General features: G+C 36.6%; 1 protein-coding gene across 3 annotated transcripts in view; it reads right to left on the reverse strand.

Moving 5' to 3' along the window:
- The window catches only part of INTS6 (integrator complex subunit 6), a 39129-nt gene that overhangs the window by 2026 nt on the left and 14452 nt on the right, over positions 1 to 22651 (reverse strand). For 2 of the 3 annotated variants that reach the window (XM_005516343.2, XM_088051092.1), the window contains 14 exons: positions 20112 to 20201; positions 12906 to 13089; positions 11802 to 11927; positions 10817 to 10971; positions 7893 to 8045; positions 7629 to 7761; positions 7042 to 7136; positions 6514 to 6624; positions 4750 to 4965; positions 4515 to 4641; positions 3139 to 3281; positions 2340 to 2574; positions 1236 to 1607; positions 696 to 789 (listed from right to left, as the gene is read on the reverse strand). In XM_005516343.2, coding sequence (XP_005516400.1) covers positions 696 to 789; positions 1236 to 1607; positions 2340 to 2574; positions 3139 to 3281; positions 4515 to 4641; positions 4750 to 4965; positions 6514 to 6624; positions 7042 to 7136; positions 7629 to 7761; positions 7893 to 8045; positions 10817 to 10971; positions 11802 to 11927; positions 12906 to 13089; positions 20112 to 20201 — 2234 coding nt within the window. The remainder of the gene's footprint in view (positions 1 to 695; positions 790 to 1235; positions 1608 to 2339; positions 2575 to 3138; positions 3282 to 4514; positions 4642 to 4749; positions 4966 to 6513; positions 6625 to 7041; positions 7137 to 7628; positions 7762 to 7892; positions 8046 to 10816; positions 10972 to 11801; positions 11928 to 12905; positions 13090 to 20111; positions 20202 to 22651) is intronic. The other variant, XM_014251480.2, reaches the window with a different exon arrangement.

Below are 22651 nucleotides of genomic sequence, written 5' to 3' on the forward strand. Positions count from 1 at the left end.
TATCCAGATTCTGGATTACTAGTTCCCAGCTTCTCAAACACTACTGGTTCTAATACATTTCTTTTTTTTTCCTCTCAGTAAGCATGTAGAAGGCTAAGTATGGACGGTCTAAAGACACTGTAAAGAACAGTTTCTACCTGGATGAAAAACACAGGGTTTAAATCCTTATCAAGTCACTCTTCTCCAGAGAAAAGTCACCTCCATTTCCAAAGTCTCAGACAGGACTACACTATCTCTGAATGAAGTATGCTGAAGAGCAGAGACATCTTTATGAGCATACCTGAATATAAAAACTATTTTTAGGACAAGATTTTGAGCTGATTCTGTTTCTGAAAGCCTAATTCCCAGTAACTGGCAGCTCCATTACACTTTCAAATTAGCAGTACACACTCACCTGAACTTTTTAATTGGAATGTTTATTTTAAAGTTAACTTCTCTTTCTATGCCATTTTTCATCTACATTTACAGGGATTTGGCAGTTAAGAGTTGCTAACATCTTTAAGCCAAAATCCAAATGAAAAAGGTAAGCTTTTACAAACAATACCTCAAGAAGCTTATGCATTTCTGCTCTTTCATAAGGAATTATTTACTTGCAGTGCAAAGCATTGTTTTCAAACAATTGCATGATTGTCGAGCAGTTATACACGGCACAACATGGTACAGTTTTGTAAGAATAATACAATTCTGTTACCTACCTTGAAGCTTCTTTAATAACATTCTGTAAAAATATCAATCGGGTCTGTAAGCTTCCTTGTACATGCTTCAGTAAAAAGAAGATTCTTTCATACTCTTAAAGGTCAAGAGAAAAGAAACATCAGTTATTTAAAAGATGCCTACACAGATATCTGTTGTTATATATGAGTAAAATGCAACATTCAATTTTTGTAAACTTCTAAGCTGTATCTCCTATCAACTGGAGCAAGAGCATCTTATTTAATGAGGACTAACATTAAAAAACCACAGAATATTGCAGGTTAGGATATTACTAACACCTATCAAGTTAATTCTAGTATTGATATAAAAAACATGACTTTAATGAACACTGATAGGTACAGCAATGTTTTAATCACTTCTACAGTAAGTTTTTAACAGGGGTTTTAAAACAAATCTTTTCAGCTTTGAATTTAAATTTTGCTTCAGTCTCATGGGCCAGTACACTTCTAAAATAGTGATCTAACATGAACTCTTTGTTTAACTCTCACGACAATTATCCTAAAGAAATTCAGTATACTTACTCCTTCCTGGTTTTCGGATCTCCTTCATAATTTGTGCTCTTAGCTCTATATTAATCTCTCTGGAACTTCTGCAGTGCACTGTTTTTTTCCCTTTGCTAGGTGAAGATGTTGTCATGCTCTCTTCCACACTCTGCTCTTTACTACCTGATTCCTCGTGATTCTCCAAAAACCCATCAACATTCAAATTATTCCCTAAATGTTCATGGCCTGCATCCTCTGTATGTGCTGTCGGTCGATCCAATGAATTGAATGGTGAAGAGGACAGTGAAAACTCTGAATTCACAGCATTTGGGAAAACATCTGATGAAAGGGAGTCTGTAACGTGATTCTCAATGACATCATCAACTCCAGCTTCATTATTTGCTTCTGATGCTGAAAAAACAAAGATTACACTTGCCAGGTTCAAATTCCTTATCAGATGATCCAAGTCAATGAGTCAGATCAGTATTAGGCTCTTAAAACTATGCCCCAGCTCAAACAGTCTACTGTACATGCCAGGCATAAGAAAATTTGCTTGTGCATTATAGCACTGGGCCCATCACTATCTCCTGGCAATTAAGGACTTTCAAAAAAACCATAGCTATATTCTTGGTATGAAAAAGGAAATTACTGTATGGACTACCAACGAAAGAAAAACCACCTAAGAAGTGATTTTATGATATGGTGTCTTTCCCCCTTTAAATAAAACTAACCAAGTTTACTTTAGTACTAAACACTGAGTAAGAGCTAGTTATACAGCCCCTTAGCTTCACACCCAGGGAAGTGATTTCACTGCACTAGAGCAAAATCCAAACTAACTTCATGCTGTGATACTTCTAGAGTATCTAAATTTCCTGGCAAAGGGAGAAAACTCTTCTCATCTACACTGTCTCCTCAGGACAGAGGAAATACGTTGTTTATACTTGGAATTTATATGGAAGACTTCCATCTGAAGGACTATATGAACTCTAACATTAACCCCAGATACACACTCAAGTACTTAATTTTCAAGAGGGAGGGATAAAATTGCCATATTCACAAATCAGCCAGCAGTACTTTTTACACAAAAAAGTTTTTTCAGATACATTAAAAAACAAACTTTAACGGTTTTGAAGATTCACTTACTTTTGTGAACAGCAATGGGTTTAACAAGGTCAGGCTGTGCTTGTGCAAGTTGTGTTGGTGGCCCTTTTCCTCCAGTGTGGTTATTGACAACTGGAGGAGTTTGTGGTCGCCCTCTGAGCAGGGGGGACATACAACGTCGCCTTTTCGGAATCCCTTGCATATTTGGTTCTCCGGGTCTTTTATGTTTATTTTGAGGTCCCGATACAAATTCATCTGCTTCATCTATCATCATTCCCTGTAATTAATTTAACAGGAAGAATTCTTATGCGTCACACCAAAACCACATAAGGTACAATTAACACTCCAGTATTACCATAATATTTAGCATGCATAAGAGTTACATACAACATGCCATTGTTTGGAATTCCAAACTGTCAACCGAGACCAGATAAATGTGCTTAAGGCCCTTATCCAACAGTCTGACAAGGTGAGGGAGTGGGGCATCAAGCCTCCTTTTCAGTAATTGCAAAGAGACTCACATTTAATACAACAGCTCTAACTTATACTGGCAGCTTGGTCAATTTCAGAGATTTGGATAAAAGGGACAGTTAAGACTCTAAAAGTTGAGGCAAGTATTTCAGTTATATTACAATTTAGAGACATAATACTGGTTTTCCAACAAAGACTGCCCTCCATATGATACTACTGATGGAAGAACATCTGATAGAGACACTTTTTTGTAAACATTTTTTTTTACAAGTATTTGAAAGGGTTTCTCCAATAGACTATTCAAAGATCAATGCAGGCAGCAGCACACACACACCAGACCATTTTTGAAAACGCTTTACAGAAAAGTCACCTTTTTGTCCAATTTGAATGGATTGCCAAATGTATGAAGCCTTCGTGGTTGATCAGGATCAAGTTCTCGGAGTGGAGAAGGTATTTGTTTTAGATACTCCTGGTAGTTTCCCATTTGTGCTATAGGTACACTGTGAACTTGATCTATCATAACAGAGGAGTTAATTAATACACAGTAATGCTGCCATTATGAGAGTTTAGTCTATTATCCATATCTCCAGTATTCAGACTTTTACCATATGCATTAACAAAACAGCTATAAAAAGCTCACCATTTTTCTTGCCTAACTGGTAATTATGAGACTTTTGACTCCAGGAGAAATGCTCAAAGGAATCAGTACATAACTTGGGGATTTATCATTTTGACAGGAAATAAGCAATATGTGTTGTACACAGATGTTAGTTTTCCAATGTGTCCCAACTTTGCAACAGAGCAGTGGATGGAAAAACAGACTAGGAACAAATTAGAACTAAAAGGTTACTGCAAACAAAAGCCATATTAAAGCAAAGTAGTAATGCCATGCTGGACACAGCTTTGACATTACTTCATTCAATTTCAGCCACCTGAAACTTAATTGTCAAGACTAGCATTTTCCCAGAGCAAGTGTGACCTTTGACCACTGTAAATCAACCAATTCTTAAACCCATAGGAACTGATTTTAAACTTGTTCTAGAGTTGCCAAGCCTTTGATCCAGAAAAAAATACACTAGAAGAAACTGCAGAAAAAAAATCCTAACGTAACTTAATCCTCCCCTCTGAAGAACAACTACTCTGACAAAGTGATAACGTAATGTGAAATGTACAGATGTTAATCTGACCTAAGTTGTAGCAGCACTAATGTAGCACAAGCTTTCACTTGCATTGCCCTTCTCACTCTACTTATTTCAACATCTCCAGTTAAATGCCACAAAGCAGTGCCAGAAGACTACAGGGAAAAACAGGTAAAGGAATAAGCAGACTACTGAACCATTTATTGTTGGCTCAACAGGCAAAACAACCACAGTGCCAGCACCCAGTGAGCTAGATTAATTTTACACTCCTCACAATCTGCTTCTACTGAGAGAAAGAGACAATGTTCAGAACTGCCCTGTGATTTTATCAGATACATCCATGAGAGTCAGGAAAAACAGTGTATAAAGAATCTTCTGTAAAAGCCCAAGTCCCCTCACATGGACTTAAGGATAGACCAGTGAATCAGCAATCTTGTCTGTCCTCACCGTTTTTTCCTCCAAGGTAAAGAAAAAGCATCTAGAAAATCCATGCAGTGTAATGGCAGTATCAGACATGCACCCGGTTTTAAAGAACTACATTATTTGTTACATTGTTTCTTTGCAATGATCATATCCCAGGCAGACAAAATATAAACTGTTACCTAACCTTCATCTTGTCCTTTGAGGAACTTGCGAGTACTCTTCAGTAAATTAGATCTCATTCGTGTTAACTGATCCAAAAGATTTCTTCTGGGTATGTCATAGGCATTTCTAAATGTCTGAGGTTTCAAATCCTATGGTTCCAGTAAATGAAATTGCAATTAATGCCATGTAAGAAATAATATCTAGCATTTCAATGGAAGTATATTGAAAATAACAACATTACACACAGTGGTGCTTACCTTATTCAGCAAAGCTATTTGGAACCCAGCATACTCCTTCATATTGAGGTCTAGAGGTCTATGAGGAATTTCCCCAGTAATCCCCTGTAGCAGATGTTGAAAATCGTTCCTATGTGCCATAGACAGGTTGTGTGATCTGCTTCTGACCTTAATTCCAGTCTCTTGCGCTACCTTTTTGCCTACAGAGCCAATGACTCTATCGGACTCTATTTTGGCCTTAATTTGAAATAAATAAATAAATAAAATTGACAATATGCTCTTAAAAGGATTAGTCAGACTTATTCATTTTAAATTCCTACCTACAAGATTCAACAATGTGCTAACACACTATGACGACCATAACCAGGCTGAATGCTTAAGGAGTGCTTAATACATAACAGCTTAATGCCTACTACAGCTTGAAATACAGCTAACAGTTTTCTGCCTAGGTCTTCTGCATATTTCTCCTCTGCTGCCCATTACAGTATCTAAGCACCAATATGCATGCAATGCTTTTATTTTCGTAAAATGCCATAATTTGACTAGTAATTCTCTGCAGATCTATCTGTACTCATATAATGTTCAGCTGTTCCTGTAGAGAACAGTAAAACTCTCACAAGACTGATTCTCCCACAACTGTAGTTGCAATCAGTCACCCAATGATATCAACTTTCTTAACGCTCAATACAAATAGCCATAACATTAACCAATGGAAATATATGAAAATAACCAACTGGTTGATCAGACAGACCTAGCTCCTAATATTACGTTAGATTTGTACCAAAATTAAACGTGTTCATAAATGCTGGCTTTTTGACAGAATACAGTGAAACAAGCCAAAAGGAATTTAGTAACAACTGTCAATTTTGGTTTTGTAATTTCACATAAATTTGACTATGTATTGAGAATGCTGAGTCTTTACTGGCAGAACCTTTCAGAAGTTACAAAAGCTTTAAGTACAATTTGCAGTGCATGTCATTACATCTTAGAGGAGTCCAAGATGTCTAGGTTGAGACATCACTTCAAAGAATAGTGAGCAACATGACTATGATTTAACAGGACTTTAAGACATTTGCTTCCTCAAATAATTATTTATATTCATGTTTTAAGACAAAGGTGGTCTGTAAAAACTCACTAGCTAAGTTACCAGTACTTGGCACTATTGTTTCTTGAAGTCTCAAGTTTACTTTTTTTATCTTGAACACAAAGCTTAACATGCACAGTTCAAAAGTGGAGGTAGCAGGGCAGAAATGCTTTAGCTGGTGCAGGAGCCTAGACAAAGATTCAGGCACTATTCTGAACATGATCAGCAGTTTCAAATGTTCACTTGTCATTTCTACATCTGTACCATTATTTGATACTGTCAGTTATTTACTGAACGCTTTCCACTTCATGTCACAAGCCAAAGAAAGAACACGGATTCTGATGCATCAAGCACAAATCCCCATTTCCTACAAAAACACTAAAACATCTTTAAAGACAACATGGGGTTTTTTGGATAAAAGTATGTTATTCTCTGCACAAGTGAAAATGCTCCTTAAATAGAAGAAATCTCAACTTGTACTTCTGTATCTGTCTCTATATAGTTTAGTTTATAAAACCTGTATTTAAATGTTATATTTTCCTTCAATTCAAAAAAACAAAATTATTTTTTGCTAATTGCTTATGGGAAAGTATTAACTTGATCTTTCTGCTCATTTTTCCTACAAAGCCACTGAACTTGAGTATTTTAAGATTATCCTGCTATTAGAATAAGTTTTTACTGCTCTTTTGCTTCAACATTACCTGCTGACTCAACTTTTTGAGATATGAAATGACACTGTAACTAAGTCCATATTCCACATTGTCAGCTATAAGGTTTGGTGCTCCCATCATTCTCACAGCTTTCTTCAAAGGCTGAAACATGGAATATATTGCATGGTCATATTTAACTTCATGCATACTTCAACTAACCGTACCCTTTTCAAACAGAACCTGAGGTTCTGAAAGTTTGAAAAGAACAAGAAAGACTCAGAACAGTATTTTTTGTTGTTTTAAAATAGCTCAATTTATATAGAATCAGTTAAAAATATGACTTATATACAAGTCCCAGTTTATTATGAAATTAAGAAAATTTCATAGCATTCAGGTCTCAGGTCTTCCACAGGACTCCAGTGAAAACACTATCATTATGTATGAAGTTTAACTACTCGCTCAAATTAGTATACATTCTACTTAAAATAAGGATTATATTCATAATATAATAAAATATTATAAAATAAAATATTATAAAATAAAACAACTATAAACCAGACATTTTAACAGTCATCTTACCCCAAGATAATAAGGAGGCATTGTCTTCAAATAACTTTCAAATGACTGACGCCACTTCAATGTAGGCTTTGCCTTATGTACTTTAAACAAGTCATCTAATGGTTATAAAAAAGCAAAGCAGCAAAATGAAAGGCATGTCAAGATAGCATTGCATTTTTTTTCTATAAAAAAATTCTAGTTAAAGAAACTCTTGAAGAAATGCAAATTCCTCGATGATTAAATTAGAATCTACAAGTCAACATATATATAACTAAACCAAACACACACAAGATTAATGCTGCAGCCAAAAATAGAACCTGATAAATTACCAAATTGAACTGGTATTGAGACAACAGATTAGGAAAAATGGGTCTTGAAAAAATGAAAGTGAGACCGAAACATATCTGAAAATGATGATTGAGTAAATCATCTTACACACTGAGTCTGAGTCATGAAGGCCAGGCAATTGGAGACAAGTGAAACAAGTCACTGATTCTACCTTTCTCCAGGTGTTATTAATACTGGCATTAATCGCAGTAATCTATTTAAATGACATCAGTGTTTCAATTACCTACCACATAAGAAAACTTGTATGAAGTGGTATTTACCTAGCAGTGGAAGCAGGACTGGGTAGTTGTAAGGCATCACAAATAAATTAACACAATTCAGCGCTGTACTAGCTTTCAAGTAACCAAAAGGATGACCAAGTTCACTGTATTTTGCACTATTGCTCACATACACCTGCAATTAAACACATTACATTAGATTTCCACACCAAGTACTCTGAAATTCTGCATCCTATTTTGACTGTAGAATAAAATATATGAAAAACAGCATTCCATAAACTTCAATTCAGCATGCATTCTACTTGCCTGCCAGCAGGTCTGAGGGGATTTTCTTTCCAGGATAAACTGGGTCAGTGGTGAAGGTTCCAGCTCGTATTTATCAAAAGGCAGTTTGTCAATGACCATCGGTTCACAGTCAGTACAGGAAAATTTCACCACAGGATGAGATGTACGAGGTGGCTAAACAAAGTATTCCACTGTTACTAAGGCTGCACAACAATTAAAATGCATTTGTGCTATGACAACTGAAGTAACACTGCTTCTTTGAAAACACATTTAAGGAACCTACTCAATACAGGATTCATTTACTGAGTCCTAAGCAATTTATGATGTTAGCACTGTCTTATTCTGAAGGAATCTTGTTTTCTAAATAAATGCCAGTTACTTTACATAGTAAGTCTAGAGCAATGTGCAACTAAGATTTCTTGCATTTACCCAAAAGCAGTACAAATGGGAGCAGGTCCTAGTGGGGACAGAAAAACCATCATCATTGCTACTCTGGGACATGTCCATTTTCATTCCCTACAAAAGCAGGTGCTGTACTTCTGCATTTGCTGACTTTGCCAGGAACTTCCCCTGGCAAATTTAACAGTTACAAAACTCAAGCAGTTATAGAGATCAAGAGCAACATGAACTCAGAAAAAAAAAAACTTACAAAATTCACATTTTAACTAGGCTTGAGAAAAAAAGTTATTTCAGTTCAAGAAACTTAAGTGTTTGGATTTTTTTAATCTTTTTATTAATCACAGGAAAAAGACCTTTGCATCTCAAGTTTCAACTTGAAATTTCTTTTGCCAAAAGGGAAAGACAATTTTCAGTGTGATGAAAATTGGAGCTGTACACCTTCCACTGAAGAGAGGAATGTAAGTTCTTATACTCTGAGCCTTCTCCCAGGGCCACTAGAATCTGAGGAAGAGCCCAACTGGGAAGCCTCCTTCCATTTACTCCATTTACAAAAAGGTAACTCACAAATATACAAGATGAAGAAGAAAAACACAAGGTTTCTTGGACCATCTTACCACTTCGCCTTGAAAGCCATTCTTTTATGTCTAAGCTCTAGGCTCTTCATTTTAGGGTAAGCCACCCAAACAAGTTCTCTGTCAAGAGAGCTGGTCTTGCCTTGAGTGTCTCCACCCTGAGGAAGGTGCTTTCTCCAACTGGACACCAAACAGGACGCCCAGCCAAATGGAGGAAGAACAACTCTCTTCAAAGAGTATGACTAATAGTTGTGGCAGAGTTTTTGACCAAGCCACCAAAGTTATACTAGAAATAAAAAGGCTGCAAAAGACATTGACTACTCAGACTTGAGAAGTCTAATAATCCACTGCTGGAGAGCAGAACTAGTTTTACCTCTGAGCAGCTGAAGCAGCCATTTACATGTTGATCTGCCAACATAATTATCAGCAGACTTTAATATACATTTAAGAAAGTCTTTATGGTGTCATTGTCATTAGCCACAGTAGACTTAAGTTCTTGTGATAGAACTGTTTGAGACAACTCCACTGTAGATCAGGCAACAGTCAGGAAAAGCCAAGTATTTAACCATGAACTCTTAAGCAGCCAAGATACGCTGCATACATACACACTGATTACAACATATGCTGTGTTTGAATGCTACTGTTAGAACAGTACTGAAATACAGGTCTTGAAACACTACCAGCAACTTAGCTCCCCAACACTGCATGAGGAAGGTACAATGCAGAATTCCTATTGATGTTGACAAGAATTTAGCTGTACATGACAGTGCTGTATAGTTATGACAGCTATACACACAACAGAAAAAAACCTCATCTTTTTGCCATTTGAGTATGTCAACTTCAGGCTTTTGGAAGATTTAATTCAACAACTCTTCACTTGGCAAGATCTATTTTATCAGTCTTGATTAAGACCTGGAGTAGCAAACTGCACAGATTCTATACAGCAAATGGAGGCAGATACGCTACTGACAGTGATTACAAGGAATACACAGGATCAGCTTTCCTACAGAACACCTTTTATATAGCCACTACATAATGACATCTTGTTTCTTTTAAGGACTACAGCAAATTTACTTATATATGCTAACTTGCTTGTAGTTCAGAAGGACAACTACACCCTTTAATGAACATTGCCACACATGTAAAAAATATCCAACCTGTAAACATGACTAAAATTTCATACTCTATCACTCCTCAACAGTCTGTATGTCAAAGGACTTAATCTGTTTTCTAACCAAGAAATAAAATTTACAGGAAGTTCAGTGAGTGTTAGCACATCTGTTTCATATAAAAAAACCCAAAAAATTCAGTAAAAATCATAATGAAATGTAGGTAACTATTATACAACTGCAGGATTTCTACTTTAACTATTTCAAATATAAACAAACACAAAAGTGTATTATACTATATTAGTAATTAGTTCTCAGACAAAAAGGCAGTAGCATACATTCTTTTGTGAAAAAAACAAATTAATTAATTCTTAATTCAAAAGCTGAGGTTTTCTCAGTTTGGATAAACTGAAGGTGTGGCTAAACTGCACAACAGCAGATGAAACTATATTCACTTGCTAGAATGAAAGTAGAACTACCACAGGGATTCAAATTGTCAAGATGATACTGTCCCCTTTATCAATACCTTCTACGAGGCAATAGAATTCTACAGGCTTTTACTAAGTGCCACCATTTGATAACAGGGTTCAAACAAACACTTCTGTGCATGTACCGGGTCAAAAGTCTGTTTACAGGCAGTTTCCTAATGCTTCAAAGTTACTAAAAAGAAAACCCCATGTTATTTCCTCATCAGTAATTTACAGGCTTGCGTGTGTCACTCCTTCCACAGGAAGGAAGCATGTGTCACACTGCTTCCATATTTGCTACAATGTAATACATGTGTCAAGAGTTGAAAAAAATGTTACTAGGAAATCCTAGAATATTCCTGCATGCACAAACCCTTTGCTTTATCTTCAGTACATACCAGTGTTGGAGAATTTTGATCTGGCCAAAAGGATTCAGGAACAGGCCAATGACCTATAGGAACCCCAGTTTTAGGGTTTGGCCTGACATAGATAAGTTTGTGACAGCTGTGCCAAGGCTGGGGTCCAAAGGGTCTGGATATCTCCACCTGCCCATCTACAGAAAAAAAAGGCTGTGTGTCAAAAGTGTTAAAACTTAAGACCAGTATTAAATAACTTTTGTAAAGAGTTAAAAACCTATAAGCCCAGGGAAGTCCTTCCTGTAGTTAATATTTCTAAGAACAGCAGATACTTGTCAGTAAGAATGTCTGCAAAAACACAAACTGAGAAACCAAATAAGCATTCAATGTTTAGAGGATGAACACTCCAAAAGGCAATTATCTGGAGCCCTTCATAAAAATGTTTCCTTTTCCTCCATTGTCATTAACAGATAACCTTCAAATCCAAGCATTAAAGAAATGATACACGTGACTAATACTGCTAAACTCTTTACTGCAGCAAAATAAAACTTAAATCTCACAAACTTCTCAGTAACATTCAAAGAGGGACCTACCTAAGCCATTTACAATGAGAAATTAATGCCACACAGGTGTATTTGCTATTTTAACTCTTAACACAGCCATTTTACTACACTGAAGAAAAAAGGATAAGCCCAGGTCTTTTGATATCATGTTATTTACATTTCTAGCTGGTTGAAAACTGCTTAAAACCCATAAATCCCTTTAACTGTGCCTGACATGAACAAACATATTTAAGACTTCCTGAGTGGTTTGACCAAATGCAGAGATGTCTGGCAACTACAGCCAGTATTTTGAGACAATTTACAAAGAGTTTCAGAATTAACAGGTAGGTCCTCTCTGTAGTTCAGGCTTTCAAATTGCAATAGCTTCCCTTTTGACTTGACAACTACTATATTAAGTTCATGAAGTTACATTGACAACAGTCATCCCTGTTATTTGACAGCACAGTGTAAAAAATTTCAAGTACCATCAATTGGTGAGGGATCTGGACCAGCTTTTTCAAAATTTATTACCACTCCACTTTGTACTTTTTGCACCAATGACTCAAGACATTGATTCAGCATTCTTGGAGAGCACACACAATATGATCGACCTAGAACAAAACAGTCAGGGTTAAAACTCATCAGTGTTTCTGCCCTTATTTTAACTTGGAACATTGAAAACTGTTCAACCACCACACACAGCTGATTTATGTATGGATCACTGATTCAAAACTTCTCCTCTTTGTTTGAACACTCCCTCTTTGTTTAAGCAGCAAAGCATCCTAGTGAAGCACTGATAAGTGCCTCATCAGAAATGTTTGTATTTTAGACCCCTAATGACTAACTCCAATTCTTGGTTGAATTCATGGAAAATGGGCTCCCCCTTGTGACAGACATCAACACTTAAAATGGTCCACAAATTTCAGTCAAAGCATTTACCAGTACAGCCTACCTACAGTCAAAAAGCAGTGGAATCAAATCCTTTTAGAATACTTTTCAAAGCCCTTTGTTTCTTCTCTATCACATTCCCTCTGATGCATCAGAAGAATCATCACATTTTTAAAATGTAATAAACTCAGTGCCTGAGTTAGATCTGGAATATGATTTCTACAATATTATCAATATGAGCTAAAACTGAGACAAGTATCAATTCTGCAGAATTATTATGCATTCTGAAAGGCATTCTGCATGCTCTGGAGGCAAACACATGAAACAACTCACTTTCTTCACTTTGGCTTTTTTAGACCGGAGTATGACAGGAATTTACCAGAACTGTACTGCAGAACAGATTAAATTATTACAATTTCTAATTGCAATATCAAGATGTAGTAAGAAAAAGTTCTCTTACAAAACATTTCCAAAGAATGTATATTCACTCTTCCAAGACATGCTACATTTAATTGTCTGTATAGTTTTAATGCTGTATGCGTCTTCAGTTTCATTGTAACAGTCTTGAGAGTTTTTACGAGTACTGTAAGAACTTCAAAATCCTTGTTCCATGACACAGAATGACACAATTAATTGAATTAAACTGAATTAATTTACACTTCAGAAAGTAATGACTTGTCAAAGGAAACAAAAGCACTCACCTCCTGTGACTTCACACATAGGTGTGATAGCAGAGTCATCCACAGGTACCCCTGTCATCTGCTCCGATTCTGGTGCTGTAATACCAGGCAAACGAAGAACCAAAGCAAATAACCTCTGATCCCATCGAAAGGGTTCCTTAGTCAACTCACTTCCAGGCAGAGGGGAATTGAGAGGTAAATGGAGCTGGAAAGGAATTTAAATCTGTGAATACGCAGCTTATAAAAGAAACAAAAATCCCGGTTACATAGCAATGGCAATTCACTCTATATAAGCACACTTCTCTCTCCACACACAATACCTCATTAATAAAACAAGACAAGCTTCTACAGGATAGCACAAGGCATTCAGAAGATCCTAGATGCTCTTTTTGCATCCGGATACTTCACACAGGTAAGTGGGAAAAAGAAAGCTTATCCAAACATTCAACTACAGAAGCCCTGAACAGACAGATTTGCAACAAGCAATTGCAAGTTTCAGAAAATTTGATACATCCCTGGCTGATGATAGCCCTGTCAGCAAAAGCAAAACTCTCATTTCACCTGGAGCACTGCAGAAACGAAAGGGGGAAAAAAATCCCCAAAGCAATGACTCAAGTAGCACAAACAGTCCTATTAGCACACCAAATACAAGGGGGTTAAGCCCACATGCTGAAGCAAACTCAGCATGTCCTCATTTTCTCTCATGCAGTGTCCAAAAACATCCCAATTCTTAACCCTCAACTCAATACTAGCAAGAAAGTACTAGTCTGTTCCAAAACTTGATGCAAATCCACACAGGTGCTCATTATATATTGCCTTCATTTCTAGCCCATAGTGGTCAGAGAATTTACAGAAAGCTGTTAAAGATTAGTTTGCTTATTTTTAAGAGATAGCTCAAAAGCATTAAAACCTGATTTCCAAAACCAGATACCGCAGCTATTTCTATTTACATAATTGCAGCATCTCATACTGGGAAAAACACATGTTTGAAAAGCAATCAATTTATTGATACAATCTTGAAGCTACTAACAAACATGACAAAACTACTCATGAAATGTGGCCAAGGATCAGAATATTTTGCACTTTCACACCTGATGATTCCTCCAGAATTCCTCTTTTTGCTTATTCAAGCACAGAGTACATGAAAGACCAGAACTATTTTCTCCAAATGTTTCATGTTTTACACAAAACTAGTCAAAGGGAGCTCAGCCGGTTTATAACTGCTTGACATGAATGTCTTTCCCATCCACAGAAAGAACCACAAAGACTGCCTGACAATGGAAACTCAGTTAAAAGAATAGCCACATTCTTAGTTAACAGCCTGGAATCCTGACTGCAAGAAGACTGAATTGCAAGCACTCCACCATCCTCACTTGGGCCTATTAAGGAATGCCATTCAAGCTTTCCTACTTAGATCTGACTGAAGATATACTATCTCTAAAGAGTACATTTGATCTGCAAAACACACCTATGTAACAGCATTGTTTTCCTTTGAGCAGCATATATACGTATTTTTTACTATGTATATTTATGTACATATAAATATATAAATATATATAAATATTCTGGATTCTGCACTAACAGTATCCTGAGTTCAGTTTACCCCAAGCTATAACATATTTAATTGGCTCAGCTGGTTATATGGAGAGAAGCCCAATACTAAAGAGTAGTCAGAAGCTGGCCCTTGTGTTATGCACATATTACTATCAGAAAAGTTTTCAGACTAAGACAAAATGCAAAGCAATTGTCATGAAGTCAAACGTCCTCACCTTCCCTCCTACGATTTAATTCCAGTTATATTTAACATCCTCTAACATTTATACAGGTGAAGTTATAGATTCAAACCACCTCATTCACAGACATTAGTAACTTGGTCTTGTCACCTTCAGTTGCCTTCTTTAAGCTGGTATTGTATTTCCATAGCAACTGCATACATAGCAGAAACTAAGATGAGCCTAGAATTCTACATCTTACATTTCATTTCTTTCCCCACGCATATTTTAAGATGAAGGCATGCACACATTTCCCTCTTTCTCAACAGCCAGTATGAAAGATAAAGGTAGAATGAACTATTTAAGGGAAGGTTATTTACCAGCTGTGGTCTTCAACATGTGACTGTACACAGACAACACATCTCCTCCCAGCTTAGTACTAGAAACCAGCTGTTTAGTCTCATCACTTCTTTGTAGGAGCACACAGAAGCCCTACCATTCCCAAATGCTACAATGATAATGCTACTACACAATCAGTATGCACCTTATGCCATTCTTCCTGCCTTTAAAACAACTAAAATATTCCAGAACTACAAGGGGGTGGAAGATAAGAGGGTTCTAGAAGATATCTTCAGTACAAGGCTATTGGTGAACAGCTTTATTTATTCTCAGTACTTGTTTCTACCTACATTTATGCAATCATGAGAAGCAGCACAGTTTAAAATCTTGGTGTGGGGGGGAACAAAAAAGGGATCCTAGAGACTCTAGGATGAAAAAAAGCTAGATATAAGCTTTAGGATACACTGCACTGGTCAGGCAGTCTGAGAAAGACACTAGTGATCCATCTGGCAATGGCTGCACATACAGGCTCATCCATTAGAAGGGACACCAATTAGGACTGCTTAAGCTTTAGTACCCAGATGAAAACAGGCAGCTCCACCTGGGGAAATCTCCCAAGAGGGTATTAGAAGACTAGGCACTAAACAAAAATATGCCTACAGTCAACTTCTCTTTTTGTACCAAAAAAAAAAAATCTATTGGCAAGTAACCTTCCTTGCATGCTCCTCTGGTACCCAAAAAAAGGATAAGACATCTCACAAAGCAAATGTAGCCTTTCATCCCTAAAGGACTGTCCTGGGGTGACAGGTCCTGGGGTAAGGACAGGTAACCATTCAAGCCCAGCTGAGAACAGTCAGCTCTTGACAGACTGCAAAACTCTACTTACAGTTATCAGTAATATTATGGTCTCCCATCTTTCGCCATCTAATCCTATGCAGTTATAACACATAGAAAGACACAAACTGTTCTTCCATGGGAGATAATTCAAGGAGATCCCAAAGACATCAGTCAATTGACACACCATGTCAATGTCATGATATACTTGGCCATTCCAAAGCCAGCATTAGCCATCAACAAATACTCACTGACCTGATAGTTACACATCAAGAATTCACACATCAAGAGCTCTGGAGCTCAGTGACAAAGGCTGTGAACCCAAAAAAATGCTGCTAACAGGAATAATGAGAAAGAACATACATTTAATGATACTTGCCACATATTTCTGCAGAATTTGTTTAGGAATCGGAAGCTTTAACTGGAGGAACTATGGTAAAAAAATATAGAGCATTTAGAGCTCCTGATTATTCTTGACAATAATCAGAACCAGCAGAACCTTGACTGTGACACTTGTCACAGTTGTTACAAGTGCAATGCAAGGTGATCAGTTCTAGGAAGGATCAATGTGACAATGCCAAACAGATGTGGTATGAAGTCTCACAAAAATCAGAGATTCCTCCTGTAAGAGTCTCTCATAACTGGCAGATCAGAAGAATGGCAATATACAGAAACCAAGCAGCATTGCTCATGATTTTTGCTTGTATAATCATTTATCAGAATGCATCAATACACTAATAACTCCATTTCAGTCTTGCAGACAAGTTTAATGCTACTTAGAGGGTATGTAGAGGGAAGACAAGGTAACATAGCTCAGCAGTTGTAAAACTCAAAAAGCATGTTATTTTTTAATATGAAGAGGAATAAGAAACCCCTTCAAGCATTTAAACATTTGCTTAATGAAAGATGAATAAAGGGCTAAGACTGAATTTGGGGGATCAGACCAGAAGCAAAAGCCACTCCATAATGAATCCATAACATGAGACCAAATAATTAATGACAGTTTACAAACAGTATGAGCCCATCCCCTCCAAGTTCTGACTGGAACTAGTGAGTCCAGGAAAGAGTCTGGTCAACAAGCCATGCAGAACATAGAATTGATGCTGGCACTTCTCAGTGCATTGGCACTGATGCATTAAAAAGCAGTGCCAGAAGGGACAGAACTGAAAGTCTTACTGACTTGGACAGGTGGAAAAAATATAGACAATATAATTTCTGTTTTCAGTGTGAGTAACCACACCCATGAGAGACAAAGTAGCACTCACTGAAGGGTAAGGCTTCATCTGCAACACCCATTTTAAAATCCACAAAGGAACAGGACATCTGAAGAATTCAGCAAGAGATCTGGAACAGGGTTTAAGCTTAACTGCTTCACACTAAGACAAATGACAGTGTTCCCATTGTGATAAACTGATTTCATTGGTAAGAATGCAAATGTTCATCTGAATGACAAAGCTTTGAGAAAACTTGCCTCCAGGTTCCACACTGGCTTCACAGGTTTTCCAAAAAAATCTGAACAAAACACCAAAGCCCAACATAGTTGGTTCTCTTGTACATCTGTCTTAAAAGAACTAAAAATACACTGCCTCAGTCAATGCTAAGAAGTAAAAACATTGTTGTCATAGCCAGTGGGATATGATCACTTCCAACACCAACTCTGAAAAGCCTTCCCAAAGACAAACCCAAAGAACAGAAGAGACATTTGAAAGTGACTGAAAAAGCTTTGTTAGTGAACCGAAAAGGAGCAATGAACTTCCGTATCTCCAGGGTGGTGTTCCTGTACTAATTCTAGTTCATTTCTGCCTGTCCAACTTGAGAGGTAACTGTAAAGGACACTCAAGGTAGACTAAGAAAAATTCTGTTTAATAGGACACACACTGACAATAGCAAAAGAATATCCCTGAAAGACAGTAGCACCCTTCAGTGCTCTGTTCCTCTTCTTTGATAGTGTTAAGAATGTTCTTATCAGTACATCTATAGCACAAAAAAGGAAAAAAAAAAGTCACATCCTTTGCTGGGTATGAAACATATACCCAGTACACACATATAGAAAAGCATTCAAACTTGCATTTTGTCTTGCAAGAAGAACAGCTGTCACTTTGTCTTCTGGAGGAATGGAACATCTTTACGTTGGCTTATTTGTAACAAAAAAGCCCCACATAAATTCACTATTATTAGAGCAAATTCTGCATTTTGAAAATACAGTTTAATAATCATACAATTGTAACACTGGGCCCTATTTGACAAGATCATGACACAAACTCTTGGTGTAGCACACACTTATCAGTCAGCATTGCTCATGAGCCAAGTTGAAATTTAGTTGATTAATGCAGTCACCAGAAAACCCTTTTTCTCAGCCTAAGTTACAACAGTTTAGAGATGTGAATGTATGACCAAATGGTTGCCTGACTCTAGAAAAATGTCTTCTTGTGAAGACTAAGATAAAGAAGTTGTATCAGCATTAAAAGGAAAAGGAAAAAAAAAACCTGCTTTTTTTGGCTGGCTATAAAAGTCCTGATTCTTGTAAAAGAAAGACCTTAACTACTAATGCAGCTTTCTTACCTAAATCATTTTGAGTAGCAAAAAGGAAAGGAAACGTAACACAGAAGCATCCCACTGCGTACACTAGAAGGAACACGACAGGTATACAGTCCAGAGGCTTTTGATTGCTCAGGGCTTTGTCCAGTGCAGCTTTTACTATCACCACAACCACTGGACAACACATCCAGATCTCTTGATCACCCACGCAGTTAAAGATTTTCTTGTTATGCAATCAGAATTTCCCATGAGACATCTTGCAGCTGTTGCCTCTTATCTCAGCTCTGGGTACCTCCTGGAAAAGACAAGCTCCCTGTCCCATTCAGCCTTTGCAGAAGTTGGTAAAGCACTCCCCACTCTCCTGAAGACAAACAAACAAACTCGGTTCTCAGCCTCTACCCAGAGGTCATTACATTCACCCTCTGAGCACCTGGGTGTTCCTCAGTCCAGTATGTCAGTGCCAGATTTTACAAGTCATCTGACAATAGAGATTCTTCTACTCAAAGAAGGAATTGCACAGCTAAGAGATTACCCAACAGTGTTCTGCTGCTAACAGCACTGCATTTGCAGAAGACTCCAGAAGTGTCACACTACTCTCTTATACTCAGTATTTTGGACTGCACACAATCACAGAATTAATCTGAAAATAGCTTATTGCGTAAAAAACGAAAGTATTATGGAAGTGAGGTTTCATACAGATAACCTACTTGTTACCATGGATCCAGGAATTCCCTTTCAGTTACTAGCTATGCTTGTTAGGAGTCTACACAGAATTATGCGATCATTCAACTCTCTTCAAGTCAGATATATTACAAAAACCACTCAAATACCACTTTTCATACAGACAAATTCTCTAAGTGCTGTAAGAATGCAATATAATACATTATTAGGAGAAATCTGAGTAACTAATGAACAGCAAAGTGCAACAAGTTAATCTGTTCTGTACAGTCAAATGTGGTGCAGCACAGTCAAAAGTCTGAATTCTCCTCTTAGGTTTTAAAATGGACCTTTGGATAGTAACCTGTTCCCTGAAAAGGGAATGAGCTTAGGGATTTGCTGTAGTTTCTTTTGGTTGGTTTTTTTTTTTTTACTACTGTATGGAATGAGAACTGAGCTGGCTAGACCAATCCTACCCCTTGCAACCACTTCCATCTTTTTAAGAAAAAAATTCAAAATGGCCAGTAAGTTAAAATAGTTCAGTACCTGAGCATCTGCTATACCTTGGAGTTTATCAGATGTCTGAGTAGGTACTCTAGTATATTAAGATCTTAATTTTAAACTGCTCTACAGATTAAACTTGGAATAAATTTCTTCAGTTCTTATCTTGAATTACAAAGACAACTGATTTCATTATAATCATTTTAAGAACTCAGTGTGAGAGTAGTACATGTATCACATACTCCCTAGTGGCCACATCCTTTGGGAAATCACTACATTAACTTGGGTCTGTGCAAAAAACTTATATCAAGACCAATTAAAGACACACAGTCTTTACAGAAATCAACTTCTTCTGCTAATGTATTTGAAAAGCCATGAACTCCCTAGACACAAAGAGCAAACTCAGTCTAAACTCAACAGACCAACAATTGTACCACAGGTTTCTGTTATGTGAAGCAAGGAAAAAGTTATTTGGTTTTTTTGTAGTGCTATCGCATGAAATTACTTGAAATTAAAAAAACACACAAGCAATTTTAAGCTATTAATGAGCATTCATCTGAGGAGCCACTTATGCTCCTTCTGTAAACAGTATCAATGTTTAAACAGTATTTAGTACACATCACTGTAACCAGAGGTTAGATCTTACCTCTTCCTGTATCCCACTGGTAGTAGTTAATTTACTTCCATCAGTAACTGTTATAATTATTGCTGGCTCCAGAAAAAAAGGGTTGCGTCCCTAAGGGGAAAAAAAAAAATTTACTTAAAATGATGTAACAAACTCTGTTCAGACATTAAATAGCCATTGATATCCACTAACAAAACAACAAAGCTTGAGGTATTTATTCTCATGTACCACATAGTAGAGCACAATGGGTTTCTGAGCCTTTTTACAGCCAGACCATGGAAAGCTAGACACTTAACATGTCTGTATTCAATAAACACATACACAAACAGCAAAAATTGTTAACACATGACTTCAAGAATAACACTTGCTGAAGTATTCTGACAAACTAGCAGCCGTTTAGAGACAACCATCTCCTTAAAAGGTACTTCCAATTGCCCCTATTCCAGGGCCGATTTTGTGATTTAATTGCTGTGTGTCCAAGTATTTGCACAGTATCTTGTGATCATGACCCCTGGGTTAAGAACTAATACTCTATGTATTAAGACTGATATAAATATCACCTGTTCCATTCTGATCAAAGATGAACACACATGCAAAAATCTACTTCAACAAATACTTGAAAAATAAATAAACTTTCTATATGTATCATTTAAGACAGAAGCATATACAAGGCAAGATATTCTAGGATCCCAGCAAGACAGGCAGCTAAGCTAGCTGTAGCAAAAACTTGAAATCAGTTATTGGTATTTTTTTATCTACTGTCAATATTCTAGGAGCTTTCTGTGCCTTCTGGAAAAGAATTTTGAAGTATTCCACAGACATGTCAACTCCAAGCTTAGGTAACACATTTCACTCTACCTAGAGTTAATAACAGACAGAATAAAAGTCACTACAAGATTGTGTTTAGTAGGTCCTGTTCTTCTCTTGCTAACCTCGAGGCCTTGTTTTTCTTCCTCAGGAAACAAAGAAAAATGGAACTAAACCTTCAGCCTAGTTCTGCGTATACAGACAAGTTATTTCATGAATGCTTATGATTTACTCTAGAAGTATGGAGAGAGAACCAGTAGGTTTTAAAAGATCTTTTAAATCCATTTTTAGAACCCTCTAAATATAAAAGATCATCCATTGATTTTGTGCTTCAAACAGAACTATTATTTAACAACCTGAAATATAATTGGCGAAGTGTATCCAGTTTGACTACTGTGGCAGCACCACATTTATAGTGGTCAGTATTTTCCCAAAGCTTAGTGAAAAAAAATTAAAGATTTCTTTTCAAATGGCATACCATTACTACAAAAAATAAGCAAAAATCAAATTAAAACAAAGATCAATGCCTCCAATGAAATCCAAGCTACTTGATAATTTCAACAATTATTCAAAAGAATTTAAGGCTGCTCAAAACACTACATTTTAATTAAAATAATTTCCTAATAATATTTAGCCTCATTTATTTCTTAACTGTTATAGTATGTTTTTGTGCCAACTAATAGTTTACCACAACTGCAAAACATCAGCTGGAAGCTAATTACATTGCACTGAAATAACACAGAAAGCAGAGTTTGTAACTAGATATTTTTCTCAAGAATACTGATCATAAAAATACTTGAACACTATTGCTCATAAATTATTGCAAAAAGGAATTGACAACTGATAAAAATAACAGATTTAGAATGTCATAAGCAATACCAAGTTAATACTGCAGTGCAATTTCAAATAGAAGTATTAAAATTTTCATCTCGGACAACACCTACCTGACTGTCCTCATAATCTTTATAAACTTCTTTTATTCCTTCATTGTACTTGGTCTCTTTTTTTCCCCCATCTACAGTTTAAGCCTTAAACAGTTTTGTCTTAGAATGATTATGAAATTACATGGAAAGAATCGAGAGTTGCTACACTTGAGCTCCCTACAAAACATGTCTGAGGGTGAAATGTCTTCATCCTCAGTCTACTCTTTATAATTTCACAAGCATTTTAAATATACAAAGGATAGCATTAGCATACTAAGAATCAGCTTGTTTTCAGAAAGATAATTAAAATGTATCATGGAAGAACTTTGGTAAAAATGCTCATTACTGAGATCTATTATTGACTAAAAATTTCCATGTTGTTAATTTTTAAAGACCAGCACTGACTCTTCTGATCCTGCTCCTTACTCCTCCTATACAAAGGCATTCAAAACCAGTATTAAGTCAAATACTCCTCTAAGAAAACCCCCTCTTATTTATGTAAGCTCTCAGCAGTCAGACATCATAAAATTAAATTCCAGAAGACTTACCAATTCTTTTAACTAAACTACAGCACTTTTGTCAACAATCGGTTGAGAACTAGCTAATTACTCTAATTCTACAGTAATTACTTTCTATTTCTCATCCCCTAGAAATACACTTTAAAAAAAACCAAACACCTAGCATTTACACATCTTGGAAATATTCTTCAAAAAGCATAGGTAATTAATTCAATCCAGCCCAATTATTTTGGATATGCAGAGGAACAGTGAGTGACAGTGTACACTACTACCAGCTCTTTGGCAGCTTACAGGTATGCTGCAATGCACTGGG

This window comes from Pseudopodoces humilis, chromosome 2, assembly GCF_049639895.1.
Source record: "Pseudopodoces humilis isolate 2021_Gansu_Grassland_sample_001 chromosome 2, ASM4963989v1, whole genome shotgun sequence".
NCBI classification, from domain to species: domain Eukaryota; kingdom Metazoa; phylum Chordata; class Aves; order Passeriformes; family Paridae; genus Pseudopodoces; species Pseudopodoces humilis.